Here is a 19834-nt window from a genome sequence, read left to right on the forward strand (position 1 = left end):
GTGAGCGTCTGTCTGTCTGTCTGTCTGACTCACAGAGGAATGACAAGGCCACAGACTGCAAACATACACTGACCTTCCAGGGTTTAACCAATAACTGGGACACTATGTTTACAAAGAGACAGAAAGTAAGAACGTTCAAAGATAGTAAGGGTATGTGAGTGCATGGGTGGATTCCAAAAGAAAAAGGGAGCAAGGAAAATATGAGCGTGCTAAAGTGAAGCTGCTGAAAACAACCTTTGTGTAACAGCCATCCTATATGAGTTATAAACAAACACAGAACAAAGAGCAGGTGTGTGTACGCCAGATTTGTGTATGGTTGAATTTAAATAGGGGGGTGTTGAATGACTCCGGGCTACAGGAGCAGTCAAATATGCCACCTGTATGTAAATGATCTCCAGCCCACTAATGCACAAACACACACTCCTCTTTGAAGCACTATTATGTTCCATTCGTGCATGCCTCTGGATACTGAACATGAAATTTGACTACCTTACTTCCTACCGCAAAATGTCTGCTCCATACTTTCAACGCAGGCACAAAATATTCCATGTAGAGCCTCAGTGCTTGCTGTGTGTTAAAGTGCCCTTTAAATGAACGGCAGTCACAGGGGGAGGGAAAGGAAAAAAGAAAGAGGGAGTGAGGGAACAAAAGCAAGAAAGAGAGAAGAGGAGAAGCCAGCTGGAACGTGGAGCACTAGGAGGAAGGCCAGAAAGACTTTTTGTAAAAGAGGTTCACAAAACAGACACAGATACACTTTCTTAAACACACACACAAACACACACAGTGCGGAAACACTTTGGCCAAAACAAGGGTTATTCAACACATAAGCAAAGAAAAACAGAAACATTCACAAGAAAAAGACACAGTCATTTTGTAACACACATACATACACATATACACAGAGTGCACTGAGGCTGGAGCACATTTTGACTGTGGATCTGTAGAGTCCCAGGAGAACGGCTGGAGCCAGAGAGAGGAGGAATGTACTGAAACTAGGTCACAGTCTGAGAGAAGGGGGAAAAAGTGCCTGTGCATAAATGTGTGTCTGCAAGGCAGGATTTGAGAGTTAACAGTGTGTATATGAGGATGAGCGAGTCAGAATGTGTGTGTGTTACACAGGACAATATGCTGCTAGCAGTTTGCAGAAGTATAACAGCATCTCATAGAAGAGTGGAAACATGTTTTTGGTGATAAAGAGATTTAGGCGTTCTTTCAGTTCTCTTTTATGGAGGCAAATCCCCCATTCATCACCAGAGGAGTGAAAAGAGGTTCAGTGGTTCATTGTATACATCCACCTTATCCTCACTTTCTGTGGAGCTTATTGTTACTTGCTTACTTCAAATCATAGGTCATCAATATTAGATTACCTCCGGTCTATAAATACTGATGGGTCGTTCTTTCACACACACACTCTCTCTCTCACACACACACAAATATGCCACAGAAGTGTGGACTCTGACTGCCCCCAACTGGAATCTGAGGGAAATACAAACAGAGAGGTGGAGTGTTTCTCTCTCTTTCAGTCACATGCAGGCAAACAGATATGATCCAGCAATTGTGACCTGCGTTGATGTCAAGAAGCTGGTTCTTCTTGAGTTTCTCCTCCTTCTCCTTCTCTGCCTTTTCCCTGGCCAGCTTGGCCCTTTTGATCTTCTCTTCGGCCTCCTTCCTCTTCTGATTCTCCTTCACAGCTTGCTGGTGAGGGAAGAAAGAAAGAAGGAGAAAATATCAGACAGTGCATGTATGCAAATTTAGTTTGAGTGTTTGGCAGGACAACTTAGTGTGAAAAGAAAGTGATTCTTGAAACAAAATTCAAGAAGACAGATGTATGACGGATCTGATGGATGTCTGTGTATGTATGTAAACATAACTTCAAAACCAGTGGATGGTGGTTATCCACAATAACTGGTAAAACAAGTTACCTCCTGCGGTAGCCCTCCCAAATGGCACATTTACAGTTGATGTATAAACTGACAATATGGTGAAGTCCCTCTCATTCACTATTATGTCAATACAAACAGGTGGACAGCCTTTGTTCTTCTCCTGGTTTGACATTTGTCTTTCATGTAACTTTATTATTGTTATAATAAAGTTATATGTTATTTTTCACTCCACTGAGGGTGGTCAGTAAAGACTGAAAACCTCAGCTGCACCCTTCTGAAACAGATCAGACTTGAGTTAGTTCATTCACATGCACAAAAACAGACCTGGAACATGTTTTTAAAGGTGTTGAGGTCCCCAAAGAATTCTTCTACGGAGATTTTTCTCGGGTCAAAGACAAAGTACTCTCCTAGGTCTGTATATTGTTTCTCCATATTCTTATGCAGCAGATCCAGCTTCTCATACTGCTCATGAGCGAGACCCACAAAACTGTGGAGAGGCAGTGTTAAGGAACATAGAACCAAAATCTGTGTATTTTAACAATATATAAAAGTGATAATGATAATCTATGTTTGGATTGTCATATCAACAGTTTTATTTCAAATATGTAACTGAATAAAGAGGATATGGACATCTTCTCCACAAACAGGTCCTTGTCACTTTGTGGAGGAGGGAAGGTTTCCAGATCTTTCTCCAGGTTCTTGATCTGACGGCCCATCAGATCAAGGTTCTTCTGAATTGTCTCTGCAGAAACTGCAGGGGACACAGTGGGAACATTAATGATGCAGAGCACCTACATTTTTAGCTTGTTGCTGTGACCTGCGTTGATGAGAGCACACTGTATCAGTAAGATGAATGTGATGTGTAACCAGAGATTGTAATGAATGATACTATGTAGGGATGGAGATGTATAGAGATCAGTTAGATGTCACATGTACCTCTGCTGGCCTTTTCCACATGGATGAGCTCATCTACAAAGCTCATGACATCAGGATACTGCTCCTGACACACATCAGCGAGGAAATGGAGCAGCGTCTGCTTTAGATCAGCTGACTTGGTGTCACGCAGCTGAAGAAGGATTGATTAAAAGGATTAGCAGGATTAAAAAGGGCACAATGAAAAGGCAATCAATCAAAAGCTACTTAATGTCTGCATGTGGTGTCAGTGTTTCGCACTTTTCTGTATACAGATCAGAAATCAGAATCAGAAATATATATATATATGTTTATATCTGTGTTATATATACACTACATAGCTAAAGATAATATTAAAAAGGCATAGAGGAAAACCTTTGCATGTTATTGTCTATGAGCATATGTTTTTATGTGTTAGATGGGACGGGAACAGATTCCGGTTTTGTTGAGTGTGAGATTCAGATATAATTCAGTGTTGAAAACAAGTGAAGCGAAGACAAAGACGCTGAATTCATTCGGTTTTTATTGTGTGTGTGTGTGTGTGTGTGTGTGTACTATGTCTACACCTCATTTTACCTTGCACAGGTAAGATATGGAGAAGCCAAACGCCTTGCCATTGCGGGAGCCAGAATTCATATAATTTCCAACAAGGAGGGTGATCTCTAGCAGCTTGGAGAAGGGCTGGCTTTTCCTGAGCTCCTCGCAGGCCGCCGTCACAGACACCACATCTGGCTTGATGTTGTTCAGCTGCTCCTCAAACTGCAGCTTGAACAGGATGGCCTGAAGCCGTGGCATGAGGCGCTTCACGCCAGACATCTAGGGAGAGAAAAAGAGGGTGGGGGGATTTGAGACCTATTCCTAGTATGTGTGTTGCAACATAGATTGAATGTGTATGTGTGTGTGTAGCTGTGTGTGAGTAAAGGGGATTTCATCATTACTCACATCTTTCACAGTTGAACAAAGAGGTCAGTGTTTAACAGCATGATGATTTTCTGTGTCTAATATATTGACAATGGTACGACTCTTTCTCAGTGTTTCGTCATTTTCTATGCCTCATTTGCCATTACATTGATTTCTCTGCTATGTTTGTGGTTAGTCATGTCCAAGTCAGCTGGGAATTCAAACTATACCGATTTTTGAAAAACAAAATAGTCTCATTTGTGTGTGTTTTCATTTGTGTGTGTATGTTTTCTTACCACTACTCCAAACTGCTCGGACTCAGCCAAGTCATCATATTCATCCTTCATCTCTCCCAGGACACTCATCTGCTCTGGTGCTGGCAGTTGTTTTATCAGGTTCTATGTGGCAATAAGAGGAAAATATACATGACAAACAGGATCTGCAGACACTTATGTTTGTGCCACAACATCAGTGTCTCCATCTTACGCTGGCATTTTGGTCAGGTCTCTCTTGTAAAACAGATAATTTATCTTAAGAGACTTCCTGATTAAGTAAAGGTTAAATAAAATTAAATAAAAATGTCCTGCTGAAGTACACATCAACAAGACAGAGGCTTGCTGTCACAAGAGTATACTATGAGCTCAATACACTTTTCTCCTGTTCATTATATTCTCTCATGACTCTACAGCTACATACACATTAGACTGATCTACTCTGAAAGGCACCATACAGACAAATAAAAGGAATGGCACACTATACCATCAGAACATACATGAATGGATGCATACACAGAACCTTATATACCAACAGATACCAACTGGGGCAGATCTGAGCTCTGTACCTGAACCATGGACTCCGTGAGGATCTTCTCGTTAACTTCCAGGACGGCGTTCTTGATCTGTTCATAAGGGAGACGGAACGATCCCAGGAAAATGGCTGCATGAGCAAACACAATTAACAGCACTTATTAAAATCCAACACACTTTATTGTTGCCAGTTCACTAAATACATATAAAAGAGCAATGTCATTGGTATGAGGGTATCAGGCTTCCAAACAGATGGGCATCTGCAGACTTACAAAGATTCTGTGAAGACTTGGAGTCAAGAACCTTCAACTCCTTCACCTTCTTCTTCTGCATGTGCTTCTTTTCCTCTCCGCCATCCTGCTCCTTTTTGGCTGGAGAGAGAAATGGGAAGGGTGGTGGACAGAAGAAAGAGGAGACTTTGTTAGACTTTTTTAATGTAAGATGACTAGAACAGCTGCATATGAATAGAAATAGAGTTGGCAAGAAGGACAGTAGTAAAATCAGTGGGTTCTGTAATAGAGAGAGAAGTGGATAGAGGGATGGGTAGAGGGCCTATGTGATGGCTATAAAAACTGACAGACGTGGCACGGCCTTCACTTTTTTCACTCTCTCCCAACTGTATGGTGTCATGGAGGTGTTGGGATTATTGTATCAGTGGCCTCTGGTAAAATGGAACTGCTATGAAATGGCTATAACACTGGGGGAAAGATGTCCCTGGTGCGTGTGGGCCTGGTAAATATGGTTAGACGTTTGTTCGCTGTAAGGCATTTAAAGTTTGCAATCAGCTTACACACATGCATATACAGTACAGTCTATCACACATACACACATTTGACAGAAACACTTCACATTAACTTGTTCTGACAAGGTCAGGATTGTGACAGTAAGGATGTGTCAGTGTGTGGGGGTGAATGTGCACTGGATGAGAATTAGGAGTGAAAGATGAACAAGCACATGGGTTTGACCACATAACAGCCCACAGTACACAGGCACATCAGATCTAAGGTCAGCAGAGAACTGGATGTCACAGTTGTTCACTTGTTTCTACCATTATCTAACCACTCCCACTCAATTTAACATTCATCTGAAAGTGCAGCACAAATACTGTACATCATGATTAGAGCTGAAATCATCAGTCGATCAAACAAAAAGTTGTCAACTGTTTAGTCATTCAACAGGTATATATATATATATATAGCAAACATTTTCTGTTTACAGCCTCTCAAATGTGAGGAGTTCCTTTTATTTCTATCATAAATTAAATGTCTTTTCAACTGTGACAGAGACTACTGGGCTGAGGTAACTTGAGATGGGCATATGACGTGTTTTCTGACATTTCAAAGACAAAATAGTTAATAATGAATATTCAATGATACTTAAAACAATTTCTAGTGGTGGTCTGTGATGTAAATAACGCTGGAACAGATATTAGAACAACATTTGAAAAATACCTCGATGTCTCAAAACCACAACTATTCGTGTTTACCCAGTATTAAAAAGATCAGCCTACTTTTCCCCAGTATCTCTTTAAAAAGAGGTTTTGTCTAATTGTCTATGTGACCTTGTCCGCGTCTTATCTTTGGAAAGACCAGACAGGAACAGGAAACTAGTCTGGAAAACAACCAGCAAGAGTGCTGGTACAGCATGTACAGTAAGAGTATAGTGTCTTGCTTTGTCACTTTCTGTCTGAAATACACAGACAAACAATACAAATCAAAATCAGCTCCTGTGTGCTGAGCAGCCCACCTTTTTCCACTGCCCAGTGATGACCTCATGTAATGACATCAGAGGCTAAAATTAAGCCTGCTAAAATGCAGCCTTATTTCTTCACTTCCTTACAGTCTTTTTTTCCCACAATTTGTCCACATTCAACTGTAGTTTGTTAGATTAGTGAAAATTAGTCTCATTCAAACAGCAACACTGTAAGTATTCTCCACAGACACAGAGATGGCCACTGCAGCATAACAACTCATTCATCCATCTGTCCAACCATCCATATGTCCAGTCAAACAGTGCTTTGTCTCTATGTGAGAGGCCAGTCAGTCGGACAGTCTGTTAACGAGTCCAGGCCTCTTAATGAGCTCCTCATTTCTCCATTTAGAACACACTTGAACACACAAAACAGTCAAGTCAGTCAGTGGACTGTGGCCTAAATAAGTCCCATTGTTTCATTCTGCATCAGCTTCAGCTTTTTGAAACTAGTTTCTCAGAATCAACCATCACATGTGTCTAAAGTTTGGCTCAAACTTTAGACACATGTGATCCATCTGAACTCTGTACCTCTACCGTTTGCCTATAATTTGCATTTTATCAATATAATCTGCAGTGTGTATCACTACCACGAATCAATAATGCTATTGTGTGTCCAACACTCCAGCCATAGTCCCTGCTGAGAGCAGGAAACCATAGCAGGAAGTCACCCATTACACACACACAGGGTAGGAAAATCCATCAGGACATCTGAGAGGAAACAACATAAATATCTTCACACAAACACATAAACACAGCAAGTCACAGCTGAGAGGTTAGGAAGAAACTCAAAGGAAGTGACAGGCATCTATAAATAAACATCTTAGGACAGAGACAAAAACACGGAGAGTGATAACGACTTGAAATAACCCACTTCTTCATGACAGTGGCATGTAGAAAATTGGGGAAATAATTCCTCTAAAGATAAGAGAGAAATAAAGAGTTCTAAGAGTAATTATGATAATATCAGTAAAAGCTTAAATCTGAGCACAACTACAAATGCAGACTTGTACAAAGACAGACAAGTGCAAATGCTACAGCGCAGATGAACGTCTAATCTGGATAGTATATAATCTCAAGGAGTGACAATCCAGTTAGTCTGGAACAAGACTAGTGACCTAGTGACGGCGTCATGTCACTAGGTCAGTGTGTGCCTCTGTGTGTATCTGCGAGAGATGGAGAGCCGGTGAGGGAGCCTGTGTGTGTGTGTGTGTGTGTGTGTGTGTGCATCCATGCTATAATAGCTACAGTGCCAGCTGTGCTCTGGCCAATGGAATCAGGCTTAGCTATGCTGACATCATGGCTGATTCATAAAATGGGGTCTGGTGTGTGCAGATTGTAAAATGGCTGCTCTGTGGTTTCCACATGCAGAGCCGGCTCATTTCATTTATGAGCCGATGGCACCTCTAGTGGAGGCTATGGTGCACTGCACCATGTTACACTTAGTCATTGTGGGGGAGGAGAGGAGATGACAGAGGCAGAACACACATGGGACCAGACACACACACAAAAACATAAACACAATACACATGCACATACAAACACACTCGTGGAGTGCTGACATCTTAACATCCACATGTTTTATCGTCCCAGCTGCCTTTTTGTTATACCTTTACACAAAGAAGGCCCCTTTTGTGGAAACAAATCACTACCACCCCAACTACCACACACACACACACTCTTCTCTTTTCCTGGAACACCTCCCCCTCGTCTCCCCAACAGCTGCTTGGCACTGAGAGATGATGAGGAAAAAAAAAAAAAGGGGGGGGGGGGTCTGTCTGGCTGTGTCTGTGTGTGTGTGTGTGTGTGTGTCATGTAAGAAAAACAAAATTCTTCCATTTCTGACTTCTGTTTTTAATTAAGTGGGAAGGGGAAAAAAGCGAGAGAGATGGAGGGGGAGAGGAAGCGAGGGGGGGGGGGGGGGTGTGCACAGAATCATGATGAGCCAAGTCATGCAGAGGTCTCTGTCAATATGTAACCGTGTGTGTGTGTGTGTCTCTATCTGCACAAAGAAGAGTCTGTTTATCAGTCAGCAGACCTGAGTGTGTCCTTCACCCCCCCTCCCTCCTATCCCCTTCCTCTCTCATTCCCTCACTCCTTAAAAGGAGAAAATGTGTGGTGGAGAAGGTGATGAGTAGCCAGGCTTGGAGGAAGAAAAAAAAAAATGTAAAAAGACAGATGGAAAGAAAAAGAACAAGTTGAGAACACAAAGAGAGAGACAAACAGAGAGGAAAAAATGTATAATACACTTTCATTCCTGATCACTCTGAACTACAGCCTCCACTCCCAGAAAGCATAGCCTCTTCTCTTTTCTATCTCTTCTCTCTCGTCTTTTCATGTGGTCTATTCATCCTCTCATGACCACTCCCTGCTTGTGGTGTGCTGCAGTTTATTTTTAACCTACTAAAAGCTTTCAGATGATGTTCTCTATTGTATATCTGTACTGCCAAAAGTGTTTTTCACAGGCCCTCTGGTGGCAAGATAGGAAAAAAGCACAACATTAACTTTATATAACTTCAAACCAACTTTTTCCATTCAGCTTTCCAGGGCTGGAGATGGTCTAAACTGGAACAGAGGAGAGGGTTTAAAGTTTCAACATCAATATCTCTTGACTGAGCAGCTCTTTAGAAAAAAATGCTGAGGTTGCTCAAGAGAAAGAACCACACAGAGACACAAACTAATCTTTTGCCAACTTTTAACATCAACAAAGACTAAATACATTTCAGGGAAACTTAATAAGAACATCTTGTGTTTTTGGTTTAAGACAGTTTACTTTAAGAATCCTAAAGTATCAGTACTAAAAGGGGAATGAGACAAAGAAGAAAAAGAAAGGGAGGGGGGAATAAAGTTCTTTGTCTAAAGTAAACAGAAGGCCAAAACTATGGCAGACAGAAGGACAGCTGTAGCCTTGGTCCCTTTAAACTTTAAATGTCCAACATTCTGTCACTCTCTATACGTGTGTGTGTGTGTGTGTGTGTGCGCGCGCGTGCATGTGTGTTACAATGTAAGCAAGTTTGACAGAAGAAGAATAAAGGGGGTTTCCACGGTAACCTCGAGTCTGAAAGAGCCCCTTCATCCTGTTTTGCACTGTGAAAGGAAATGAGGAGAAAGAATTCCTGACTGTGTGTGTATGTGTGTGTGTGTGTCTGTGTGTGTGTGATTGTGTGAAAAGGACCAGATGGCAGGGTGGGGCAGAGAGGAGGGGGGACGGGGGCAGGATGTGGGAGGGCCAGGATGCAGGGGGAGGGCTTGTGGGAGGGGCTAAGACTGTGCTCCCTTGCGCACCCCTGGTGCATGAAGAGTGTAACTGCAGCTTAGATTTTATGCTCTGAACTAAGTTGGATATTATAACACTATATTTACTTTAGAAACATAACAAATAGCCAATATTTATAGCTAAAAATATCTAAAGAGTCTTAAATACAGATCTTAGTTTTGCTTTACCATCTGCACTTGGCCTGCTGGCTCTAACTAACACACTTTGAACAAAGACTAAAGGGCACCACACTTCTGATTTTTTTCCCAAAGATTTCAAATAGATTAACAAACTTATTCCTGTAGGCTTGAGATTAAAAATAGATTGTATAAAACATAATTTGCTATTTATTTATGGTCTTAGATAATGTACAATTAGAAGTATAATAACTTGTAAATGTATTTTATTTGATTACATTTAAAATTAACATCAAATGGCTCTGTGTCTTGTCGTCAAACTTTGGCAACATGGCGTCTCGTATCACTTGTTTAAAGTCCAATCAGTGACGTTTTAACATATAAATTATAGCTTTATTTGAGGATTTTGACATTGAAATTATTAGTTAAATTGTATTAAGTGACTTTTAATTAATACCAATTAACAAACTGGTGTTCTGAGTTTTGATTATTTTGTTTACATTTGGAGAACAGACTTCAAACTTCAATATACTATAATATAATATAAATTGGAAGAACTCTATTCTTACAATAATCTACCACAGACCTTGAATGTTAACTCTTTTTCTTTCTACAGTGGCCTCAAAATATATGAATATCACAATGTGAGATTTAAACTCTTATTAAAAAGTATTGTAGTGTAATGTAATATAGATTGACATGTTTTTGTACCTGAATATATTAACTACAGGAGGCACAAAGTGTGGGTTCATCAGTGAGGTTGCTGTTCATGTGTGGAGTCACAGTACCCTCCACTGGCGAAATTTGTGTACTGCAGCTTGATGGCGTACGGCTGGCAAACCCCTACACCTGGATACACTGTTTATTACCTTCACACTCCATCTCACTCACTATCCAAGTTGTGTGTGTGTGTGTGTGTGTGTGTGTGTGTGTGTGTGTGTGTGTGTGTGTGTGTGTGTGTGCGTGCGTGAAAGAGAGAGAGCAGAAAAAAGCTAAGAGAACATACTGATTGTGTGCGTATATGTCATAGTGTAGGGGGTATAAAGAGGGGGAGACAGAGGTAGAAAAAGTGTGTGGAAGTGTTTGGGGTTTGGAAACAGTGGGTTTGTGTGTGTGTGTGTGTGTGTGTGTGTGTGTGTGTGTGTGTGTGTGTGTGTGTGTGTGTGTGTGTGTGTGTGTGTGTCAGGGTTGTTCTCTCAGGGCCATTCTGACCTCTCTCTGCTCTTCTGGCCATGAAGGTCTTTAGCGATGACGCACACACAACGCATGTAAGGGCATCACTGATGAGACACACATACACACGCACGGAGTATGCCGCCTGCATTGCTGATAAGGTGTGCTACAGTCGACACACCAACACAGCACTACCTTGAACTCGAATTCGCACTTGCTGAAACCACACAAACAGCCCATAAATCCCCATAGCAAATAACAGAGGACAGTCAGACACCCCCCCCCCCCCCCCCCCCCACCCACACACCCACACACACACACACACACACACGGGGGGGAGAGGTGAGCTGCTGTGGTGTGCTTATTAAATCAGTCCTATATCAGCCAGTCTCCTTGGGACAGCAGAAAAGATTTACTACAGCAATTACACTGGCTAATTACAAGGAGGAGAGATAGAGGGAGTGAGGGAGAGCTACAGAGTGTAAAGGAGAAAAGGAAATCAAATCAAAAGGAGCGAGAGCAAATAAAGGTGTGAAAACTGACACGACGAGAGAGCAAATAAAGGGGAGAGAGAGAGAGAAGTTAGGTTAAAGGACAGAGACGATGAGGATGTGACCTTGAGCCAGCCACAACACCTGAGCCTTGAATGTGGTACATGGAGACATGCACCACATTCACAAAACACAAAGGTTCACAAAAACACAAAGGTTCAATGTTCAAACTCACAAACCAGCTGTGTGTGAGTGCGTGTGTGTTTGTCAGTATGTGTGTGTCTGACTGACAAACTGAGTGACTCACTGGGTATGTAAGTAGTTTTTCTGTGGTACTCTGGTAGTCTGTGTGGTGCTTTGGTGTTTGTTATTCACAGTGTGAATGTCCTTGACGCTGCACTGGCCTTCACAGCACAGTGCTCCCTCTACGGGGAGGAGAGTGAATTACATCGTTAAGCAGGCTCGCTCACTGCTATGCTGGGTATCAATCAACCCCGATTCTTGTTCCCAGTGCTGCGGATGGCAAGTGGTGAGATTTGCAGGTACTTACATACTTTATGTATATGTGTGTGTATGAGACTGACTGATGCAATTAGTGTTCTTATAGACAGCTATCTGAGGAGGTCTGACAATCTCCCATGTTTGAATATAGCCTGCGTAGCAATTAAGAACTGCTAATAACTTGATACTTCATCGTTCCCATTAGGGAAATACAATTTGCTCCCCCACCTTACTTTCACTCAACAGGGGGGTTCACCAGCTCTTGCTCATGCACACTTAATCCTGTCAGATGCTTGGACTTAGGACGTGCAGTTGAATGTTACTCTCTCTATGTACAGTGCCAACTGCCAAATGTACTGACATTTCCCTGCTTTGTCAAGTGTACTGTCCATCCTGGCTGCTTCTATGACATATGCACAACCATGCAGAAAGTCTCATTTACATGAGCACAGAGGTGGAAATGAAAACTTATAAATTGGGTTTCTATCTCAATTAAAAAGTTAGATGAACTGTAACACACATGCACCCCATGAGGCACATTTTGCCCTGGGCAAAAAGGATTAGGTGCTGCGGTCCTGTCAGCCTTCAAACATTCATTATTACCTTATGGAAAGATAGCAGACAGAGAGCGAGTGGGAGCAAGAAAAAGGGAGAGTGCAAAAAAAGAGCACGAGTAAGTGATAGAAAGGCACTTTATGAATACAAGCAGTTCTGACTTATGCAAAGCAAAATAGATGAAAGGAGGAAAGAGAAAAATGGAGGTCTACACGGTGTCATGCCATGGAGGACAGTTAAAAGCTCGTCGCAGGACTGGAGCACACACTCATCCTCTGTTAATCCCTCAGTTTCTGTCCTCTCGTCTCCAACCATCCATCCCTTCACTTGTCTTTATCTCTGCTTCAGTGATGAGGACAAAGGAAAGCACTCACTCATTTGCTCCCTCCCTCCCTCCCCAGTCCTCCCCTCCTTTCTCCTTCTTCTCTTGGTCTCTTCAGGCAAGGCTCGCAGGCCTGATTAGCAATTGTGACTTGACCGCATGGTGGAAAGATTGGCACACATGCACAAACACACACAGGAGCATGTACACACACACACACACACACACACACACACACACACACACACACACACACACACACACACACACACACACACACACACACACACACACACACACACACACACACACACACACACACACACACACACACACACACACACACACACGTGGCAAAGAGGAGCACAAGGGCCAGTTTTGCTAGGTCTAATTACCCTTTGGGCAAGGCCCAGAGACAATGAGCGGGCTAGAGAGGAGGAGGGAGTTTTGCCTTTTCTAATGTCAGCCATCGCTCGCAGGACACACACGCACACACACAGACACTTCAGAAAGTGTATCTGACTGGAGGCAAAAAGATTGGGCTGTTTCCTGGTGCTTGTCACTATGCTTTTTTTCAGCAAACATGTTAATATGACTAAGCCACGGAAACTAGAGAGGAGAGGAGAGAAGAAGGAAAAAGGGAAAAAGAGATATGTGGAGAGCAATGCTTGAGGAGAGATAAAGGGAATGAGTAACGAAGTGGAGCAATTGCAAGGGGAGGCAGTATTGTGAGGGAGAGACTGTGGAGCAAAAAGGATGAGATACAAGGATGAGGAGAAAGACACTGTGATACGAGTAAGAAGAAAGAAAAGGGGAATGAGAGCCCAGTTCTAGAAAGACTTTGCCTCAATAATGATGATTAACACGAGACAGACACGCAGCTATCACCACATACGTACAAACCCAAAGCTCCCTCTTTGAAGTAGAACTTAGTGTGTTTTATTTACTGCTTTGAATCATCGGAAAACAGGCAGGTATACTGATCCTGCAATCCATACTGCTGAGAGCACGGCGAGCACTTCTTTGCATTTGTGTATGTGAACCTCTCTCTTTGTTGCAAACGCTTTGGGAAAACTACTGCAGGTGTTTGAAATACATCAATAACACTGGATCATAGTCAAACTAAGTAGCTGGAGGGGGATGACAACCATGATCTGGCAACCTCCACCTCTGCGTGGGAACCTGGGGAAAAGTCTCTCTCATCAAAGATCCATTGGGGTGCTGCAGGGTTTCCAGTTTGTGAAATCAGTTGTTCCCCCCTCCCCAAAAGAGAAAAAAAGAACCCCAACCCCCAAATAAACTAAACAAGAGAAATAGATATTTAAACAGAGAGACAGACGTGCAAATCCTCTCCTCGAACATCTGTCTGCCGGCCTCTCTCAGGAATTGGCTGTAGTTGGGGCTAGACAAAAAGACACACATGCTTGCACACAAAGGCACGACCAAAAACACACATACACAAAAGTACACACCTAATCCCACCATGCGCTTAGTGAGCCATCAGGGGACGTGTTGCCAATCAGACAGCCATGTGAGGCTGGGCGGACGAAAACAATCAAGGAACAACACACAATATGGCTAAGACACTGGCATGTGTTTGTGTGAGTGACAGAGGGTGTGTGTGTGTGTGTTTGTGTGATTGAGTTCACAGATTCATACGCACACACATAATGCCAAGCAGAGACCAGCCTCTGTGCTCACCCAATGCATTCCTAGAGGGACTGTGTGTGGAGAGATTTTCTGGGTCTCCTGTAACTAAAAATGATTTGATGGTAAGAGTGGCATATTCAGGGAAAGAATCAATGTTTTAGGATTCACTGCTTATACATCCTGCGCACATACAGTATCTTTGAATCAAAGCGTTTGCAAAATGAATGCAATATGAGGATCATCTTTTGCACCGCAGAGCTACTTCCACGTTCAAGCTAGATGTGATTTATTTTTTCTTTTATTATTGAAACAATAGGATCGTATAGCACTCTTTTCCATCATCTCTACAATGGCAGTAGTGAGTGCAATGTTATGCTTTAAATATATTAGAGAATAAGACACGTTGAAAAAAGAAGAATTTGCCTTTAAGGTTTGGCAGTAAGTCAATAGAAAGCTCCCCCAAATATTGTAACACAAGACTGTGTAGTATTCTTTTCATTCTACCTGTTGTTTGTACTGTCGACTTGTGACCTAGCATGTGTGTGTGTGTGTGTGTATGTCTGGCGAGCTATTGCTCCTCTCTCCGTCTTGTCTCTTCTCACGGCTCAGTGAGTGTGTCAGTCTGCATTGGCCCTCTTTCAGAAGGTACTGAGAGATGGCAGCACCATTAAAATTTAACCCACTATCTCACCACTCACCACACACTGACAAGAGAGGGAGAGAGAATGGCAGAGATAGCCAGGCAGGCATACAAGGATATACGGGCATGTATCTTACCACAGATATGCACACACACAACCGCACACTCATTCCCAAGGAGGGGAGTCAGATGTGATAGCGAGAGATGGGGAGCGACGGAGCGAAAGATCCTATACAGATGGAAAGTAAAGAATAAGATGGAACAGATTACCGCTTGAAAACCACACACGAACACACACATCTGATGCATAGACGGCTGTGGAAATGAGTGGCATCAATTCAGCAGGGGAAATGGAGGATGTGTATGGGCCCTACATCCTATCAGTCTGCACTATCCCTCTCTCTGAATCCACATTCTCACACTTTCTATTACTTTCTCCCTCATCAGCTCTGGCTTCTCACTCCTTCACAAGCAATTCTTCTTTTAGTTTCTCTCCCTCTCCTTTCTAAATCTATTACTCTTTCTGTTCAATATTTTTTGACGCATAGCCTTTTCATTTTTCTGTCCTCTCTCTGTCTCCTGTTTTTTCTTTTTTTTTTACCACTCTCTCTCTCTCTTTCTGTTCCTGTCCTTTTCTGCCCCAGTGGAGTGTGGGATAGCAGGCATTGCTGGAAGGCCTATGATCTCTTAATTAAGAAGCAAGGCGGAACGAGGCCACAGTTAACAAGGACACACACACACACACAGACATTTGCATTGCTTTACTTGTACACATGCCTGACCTAAGCCTGTACCCTCTAACACTGATCGAGGCCTGATTAAAATCTTTACCAAAAATTTAAGTCCTAACTCTTAATTTGCACCTTGAAAAATTAAAAATAAATAGCCAAAATGTCCTCACTCAGAAACAATACCGTCTTCACTCGTAAGGTCTAAAAACTCACAAAGCCTCACAAAGATAGAGGCACAAGAATACACACCCACGTAAACAAGCACTGAGTACATACTCACAAAGAAACAGAGCAACAGACACTGACAAGACCATTGTGCTCAGGCCCCACACACACACACACACACACACACACACACACACACACACACACACACACACACACACACACGATTTCCTCTTTTTACACACATCACAACACCTAATCAGAGGCTGAGGACCTGGGTTGAAATCTGCAGGGCTAGGACTCAATCAGCTAGTGCAATCAGACACAGGACAGACACACACACACACTCATTCACACACAGCTACAATTACACACACGTAATAAGCCCTGAGCTGACGGACGAGAGGAAGGCCATTACATTATTCAGTCTACCTCATCACCACTGTAACCAACACACATACACACACACAGAGGAGGCGGGATGGAAGTAGCTATTTTGAGAGCGCGTGCGTCCGTTCTCTGCGAAGGTGACTTTGGGCTGGCTGGAGTGGTAATTGGGTACACATACAAATGCCTTTTTCTTCCTCTTCCCCACGTTTGCTTCAAAGTCTCTCCCCTCACCCCCCTTTTCCTCCCACCATGATCCCCCTATTTCCCTCACTGCAGCCCCCGAACGTGATTACATTTCCGACATGAGTGAGGGGTGAAGAGAGAGAGAGCGAGCGAGCAGTGGAATGAAGAAAAAGTGAGAGAGACAGATGATTGACTTGAAAAACAAAGAGGTTAGAAAACAGCTCTTGCACTGGATGGGAAAAAAACAAAAACAAATGCAGAGACACACGCGTACATACATTAGCACTTGCCCCCTGCACACAAAAACGCACACCTATATATACACATATATATCATTTACTCGTCAGGGGAGCAAGGCAAAGCGTAGGAAAAATACACAAAATGTCAGTCAGACTGTCATCCTGATCTTTTCGGGGTAGACGCATTCAGAGACATACACACATACACAGTGCAATAGCCATCTCATTTCCTCAGACGAGTGACATTTTCCCTCTCTCTCTCTCTCTCTCTTTCTGTCTCTACTTCTGCACTCCGTCGCTGTTGTGATAAAATTAGCATTCCTTTCCCTCCTCTGCTTCTCCCTCCCTCGACGGCTGGACAAGAGGTGAGGACCACAGGGACGGACGGAAGGAGAGAGAAAGAGAAACGAGAAGAAAGATGGGAACAAAAGAAGACATTAAGAGAAAGATGAAAACGCCTGAGAGGCGTGAAGACAAAGAAACAAATAGAGAGCAGAGTGTGACAGGCAGAGACAGAAGAGGGATAGTGAGACAAAGACAGCAAGATGCAATGAGAGAGAGCAAGAGAGAAAAAGAAAAACACAGTGAGTGGACAGGATACAGACTTGTGGAGAGAATGAGGGGGTAAAATATACCCTCAAGGGATTCTTATCACCATGACAACCCTCTCCTGTCTCCTTTGCTGTCCAGTTGCATGATGAACTCCTGCTACTTTACTGAACCTCGGTATGGACGAAATATCCACCTACTATTGCAGCCCGATAATCAATCTCTGGTTAAATAATTAGCTGTAATAATTCCAACATACTTATAACTAATTTCAAACTAGATGTGTGTTTGAAGGAAACACAAGGAGAATATGCAACCTTCATGAATTAACAGCTGGACAATCATGGTTGTGCTTAATTTGTTTACTCTGCGCAAGGCTGCCCAACGTCCATGCATGCGGGCATGTTTCTTCAGGGACAGGGTAGAGGGCCCACAGAGTATAATTAAAAGCCAGACACAGAGTCCTTGGGAGCGACTGCAGCAAGAACTTTATGGTGAGAAGGAAAGAAAGAGGGAGGGAGAAACAGAAAAAAAGAAAAGGAAAACTGACCTTTAAAAACACAGAGTGAGACAGAGAGAAACGGTGAGAGATGAGAGAGGTGGAAGATGGGATAGTGGAAGATAGACTGAATTAGATTATGCTGAATTGAATGCGGCAAAGAAAGAACAAAAAAAAAGTGAGGAGCAGGAAAGGAAACATTATTGGAGTTGTTTGTGAGGGAGGGCGGGAGGAAGAAGAGAGAGACAAAGAGAGGGAGAGGGACAAAGACACAGAGAAAGAGAGAATCCTAATCAGAAATCTGAAGCACAAAATAATAAGGCTGCCTGACAGCAAATGTCAGCTCAGGGAGGGTAGCAGATGGAGGGGGAGAGAAAGAAAGAGCAAGACAGAGAGACACAAAAAGAAGGGAAGAGGGAGGAGAGGAAAAGAAACATTCAGGAGGAGACAGGTGGGGTTGGAGTGATGGAGACACATCCCCATCATTGCTCCCTCCAGGAGGAAGGAATACAATTTTTCTGATGCTAAGAAGCAACACATCGGCAGGAAAGATATTCCCCATCTCCCACTGGAGGGAAATAGAGCCGCCAGGTCAGGAGGGTGAATCCTCATATGATGGTGTATATGTGTGTGCGTAAATGTGTGTGCCTATACACCAACACATTCACTGCCTGGCTGGGAAATGTTGCCCTTGAGCCAACCTTGACTGCTGTTTCACTCTAGCTAAGCTTCGCTTTAATTCCCAACTCAAAAGCCATCTCTTTCTCTCTCCCATGTTACTTCATCACGACTTTATGGTGAGACAGGATCCTGACTGTCTCTCATAATGTTCTTGTCGCTTTCCTCTTTAGCTGTTCAGTAACTGTACTTCAGTCTTTCAAAACATCACAGTTTGATCAATTTGACAAAGAACACTAATTACATGTATGGATTATGTTTAGACAACAACACTCCATGACAGCAATGGAAAAGCAATTATATACTGGAGAATTTCAATAAGTTTTAAAAACTAGGATATTAACCAACCAGTAATGCTGAAAACAAACTGAAATATAATATCTCTGTTTCTAATGTACAATTCTATAACTCAGATTAAAGTGACTGAACTTTGGCCACAGTCTTTAAAATTTAAACACTCAACAGTGTCAAAAGTCAGCAGTGAATTAGATAATATATGCATTCTGTTAGGGTGAACATGAGCGATGTGAATCTTAAAAGGAAATCAAACTTTAATGAGTTAAACAGTTCTTTTAAGTTAACCTAAGGTCAATGGGGTAGCCATAACCCTAATTCTCTATTCCCATAATGCAGAACTGGCCGTGTATTATCAATTGCAATGCCAACTCTTGCAGTGGGGCTATTCCTATTTATTTCGATCTTTTTTTTGTTACGTATGCGCAGCATTTAATGTTTGTGCTCACATTTATCTTTTTTAGCAATTTAAATGTCACATGCAAATTTAATCAACTGCAAATTATTTACATTAATTCCATATGTTTGCAAAATCAAACACTCAAACATGATTTCTTGAAGTAAACTCACTCTGTTTCGTTCTGATATTTCAGCAGACTGCGCCCTTTTCAATTCAGAAAGAATCTAACTGTAATAAAACAATCTAAGAATTTAGGCAATAGTCAAGTGCAGATGACCAACAGGTGGCAGATAATGAACAGCAGTCAGACACTCACAGGTAAACTATGAAGCATATCATATCAATATTTTAAGCTTAACTAAGATCTCCAGGATTCAGAGCTGTGAAGCAGCTTGTTCTGTCAGACTATAAAGCTTATGTAATGTTAGCTCAGTCTGTTACAGTTTACATCTGTCAATATCATTTACTGGTTGTCACTCATCATTAGCAATTACTTACCTGTTAATTTGTAACTATTAGGGGAGGTGGACAACATATGTTTTCATACGTTGCATAGAGAAAACCACAGTCAGTAATTACACAGATAACTGTAAATACTTAATGAGGAATCTGTGAGGAGACAAAATAGGATAGGTTAAAGATTTTATAGGGTTCTTCATACCAAAGCTCAGAAATCACTGATATGTACATACAGTGCATCTGCTATTTGAAACATCATCGTAAACTATGAC

General features: G+C 42.3%; 1 protein-coding gene across 1 annotated transcript in view; it reads right to left on the bottom strand.

Annotated features, from left to right (window-relative positions):
• Nucleotides 1–19834, bottom strand: part of LOC139291273 (protein diaphanous homolog 1-like) — an 89215-nt gene that overhangs the window by 14035 nt on the left and 55346 nt on the right. The window contains exons 17-24 of the mRNA XM_070913247.1: nt 4774–4872; nt 4537–4631; nt 3992–4093; nt 3372–3611; nt 2820–2949; nt 2510–2634; nt 2208–2372; nt 1563–1695 (exon numbers count right to left, since the gene is read on the bottom strand). Of these exons, the coding sequence (XP_070769348.1) occupies nt 1563–1695; nt 2208–2372; nt 2510–2634; nt 2820–2949; nt 3372–3611; nt 3992–4093; nt 4537–4631; nt 4774–4872 (1089 nt within the window). The remainder of the gene's footprint in view (nt 1–1562; nt 1696–2207; nt 2373–2509; nt 2635–2819; nt 2950–3371; nt 3612–3991; nt 4094–4536; nt 4632–4773; nt 4873–19834) is intronic.

The sequence above is a fragment of the Enoplosus armatus genome, chromosome 10 (genome assembly GCF_043641665.1).
Source record: "Enoplosus armatus isolate fEnoArm2 chromosome 10, fEnoArm2.hap1, whole genome shotgun sequence".
NCBI lineage: Eukaryota > Metazoa > Chordata > Actinopteri > Centrarchiformes > Enoplosidae > Enoplosus > Enoplosus armatus.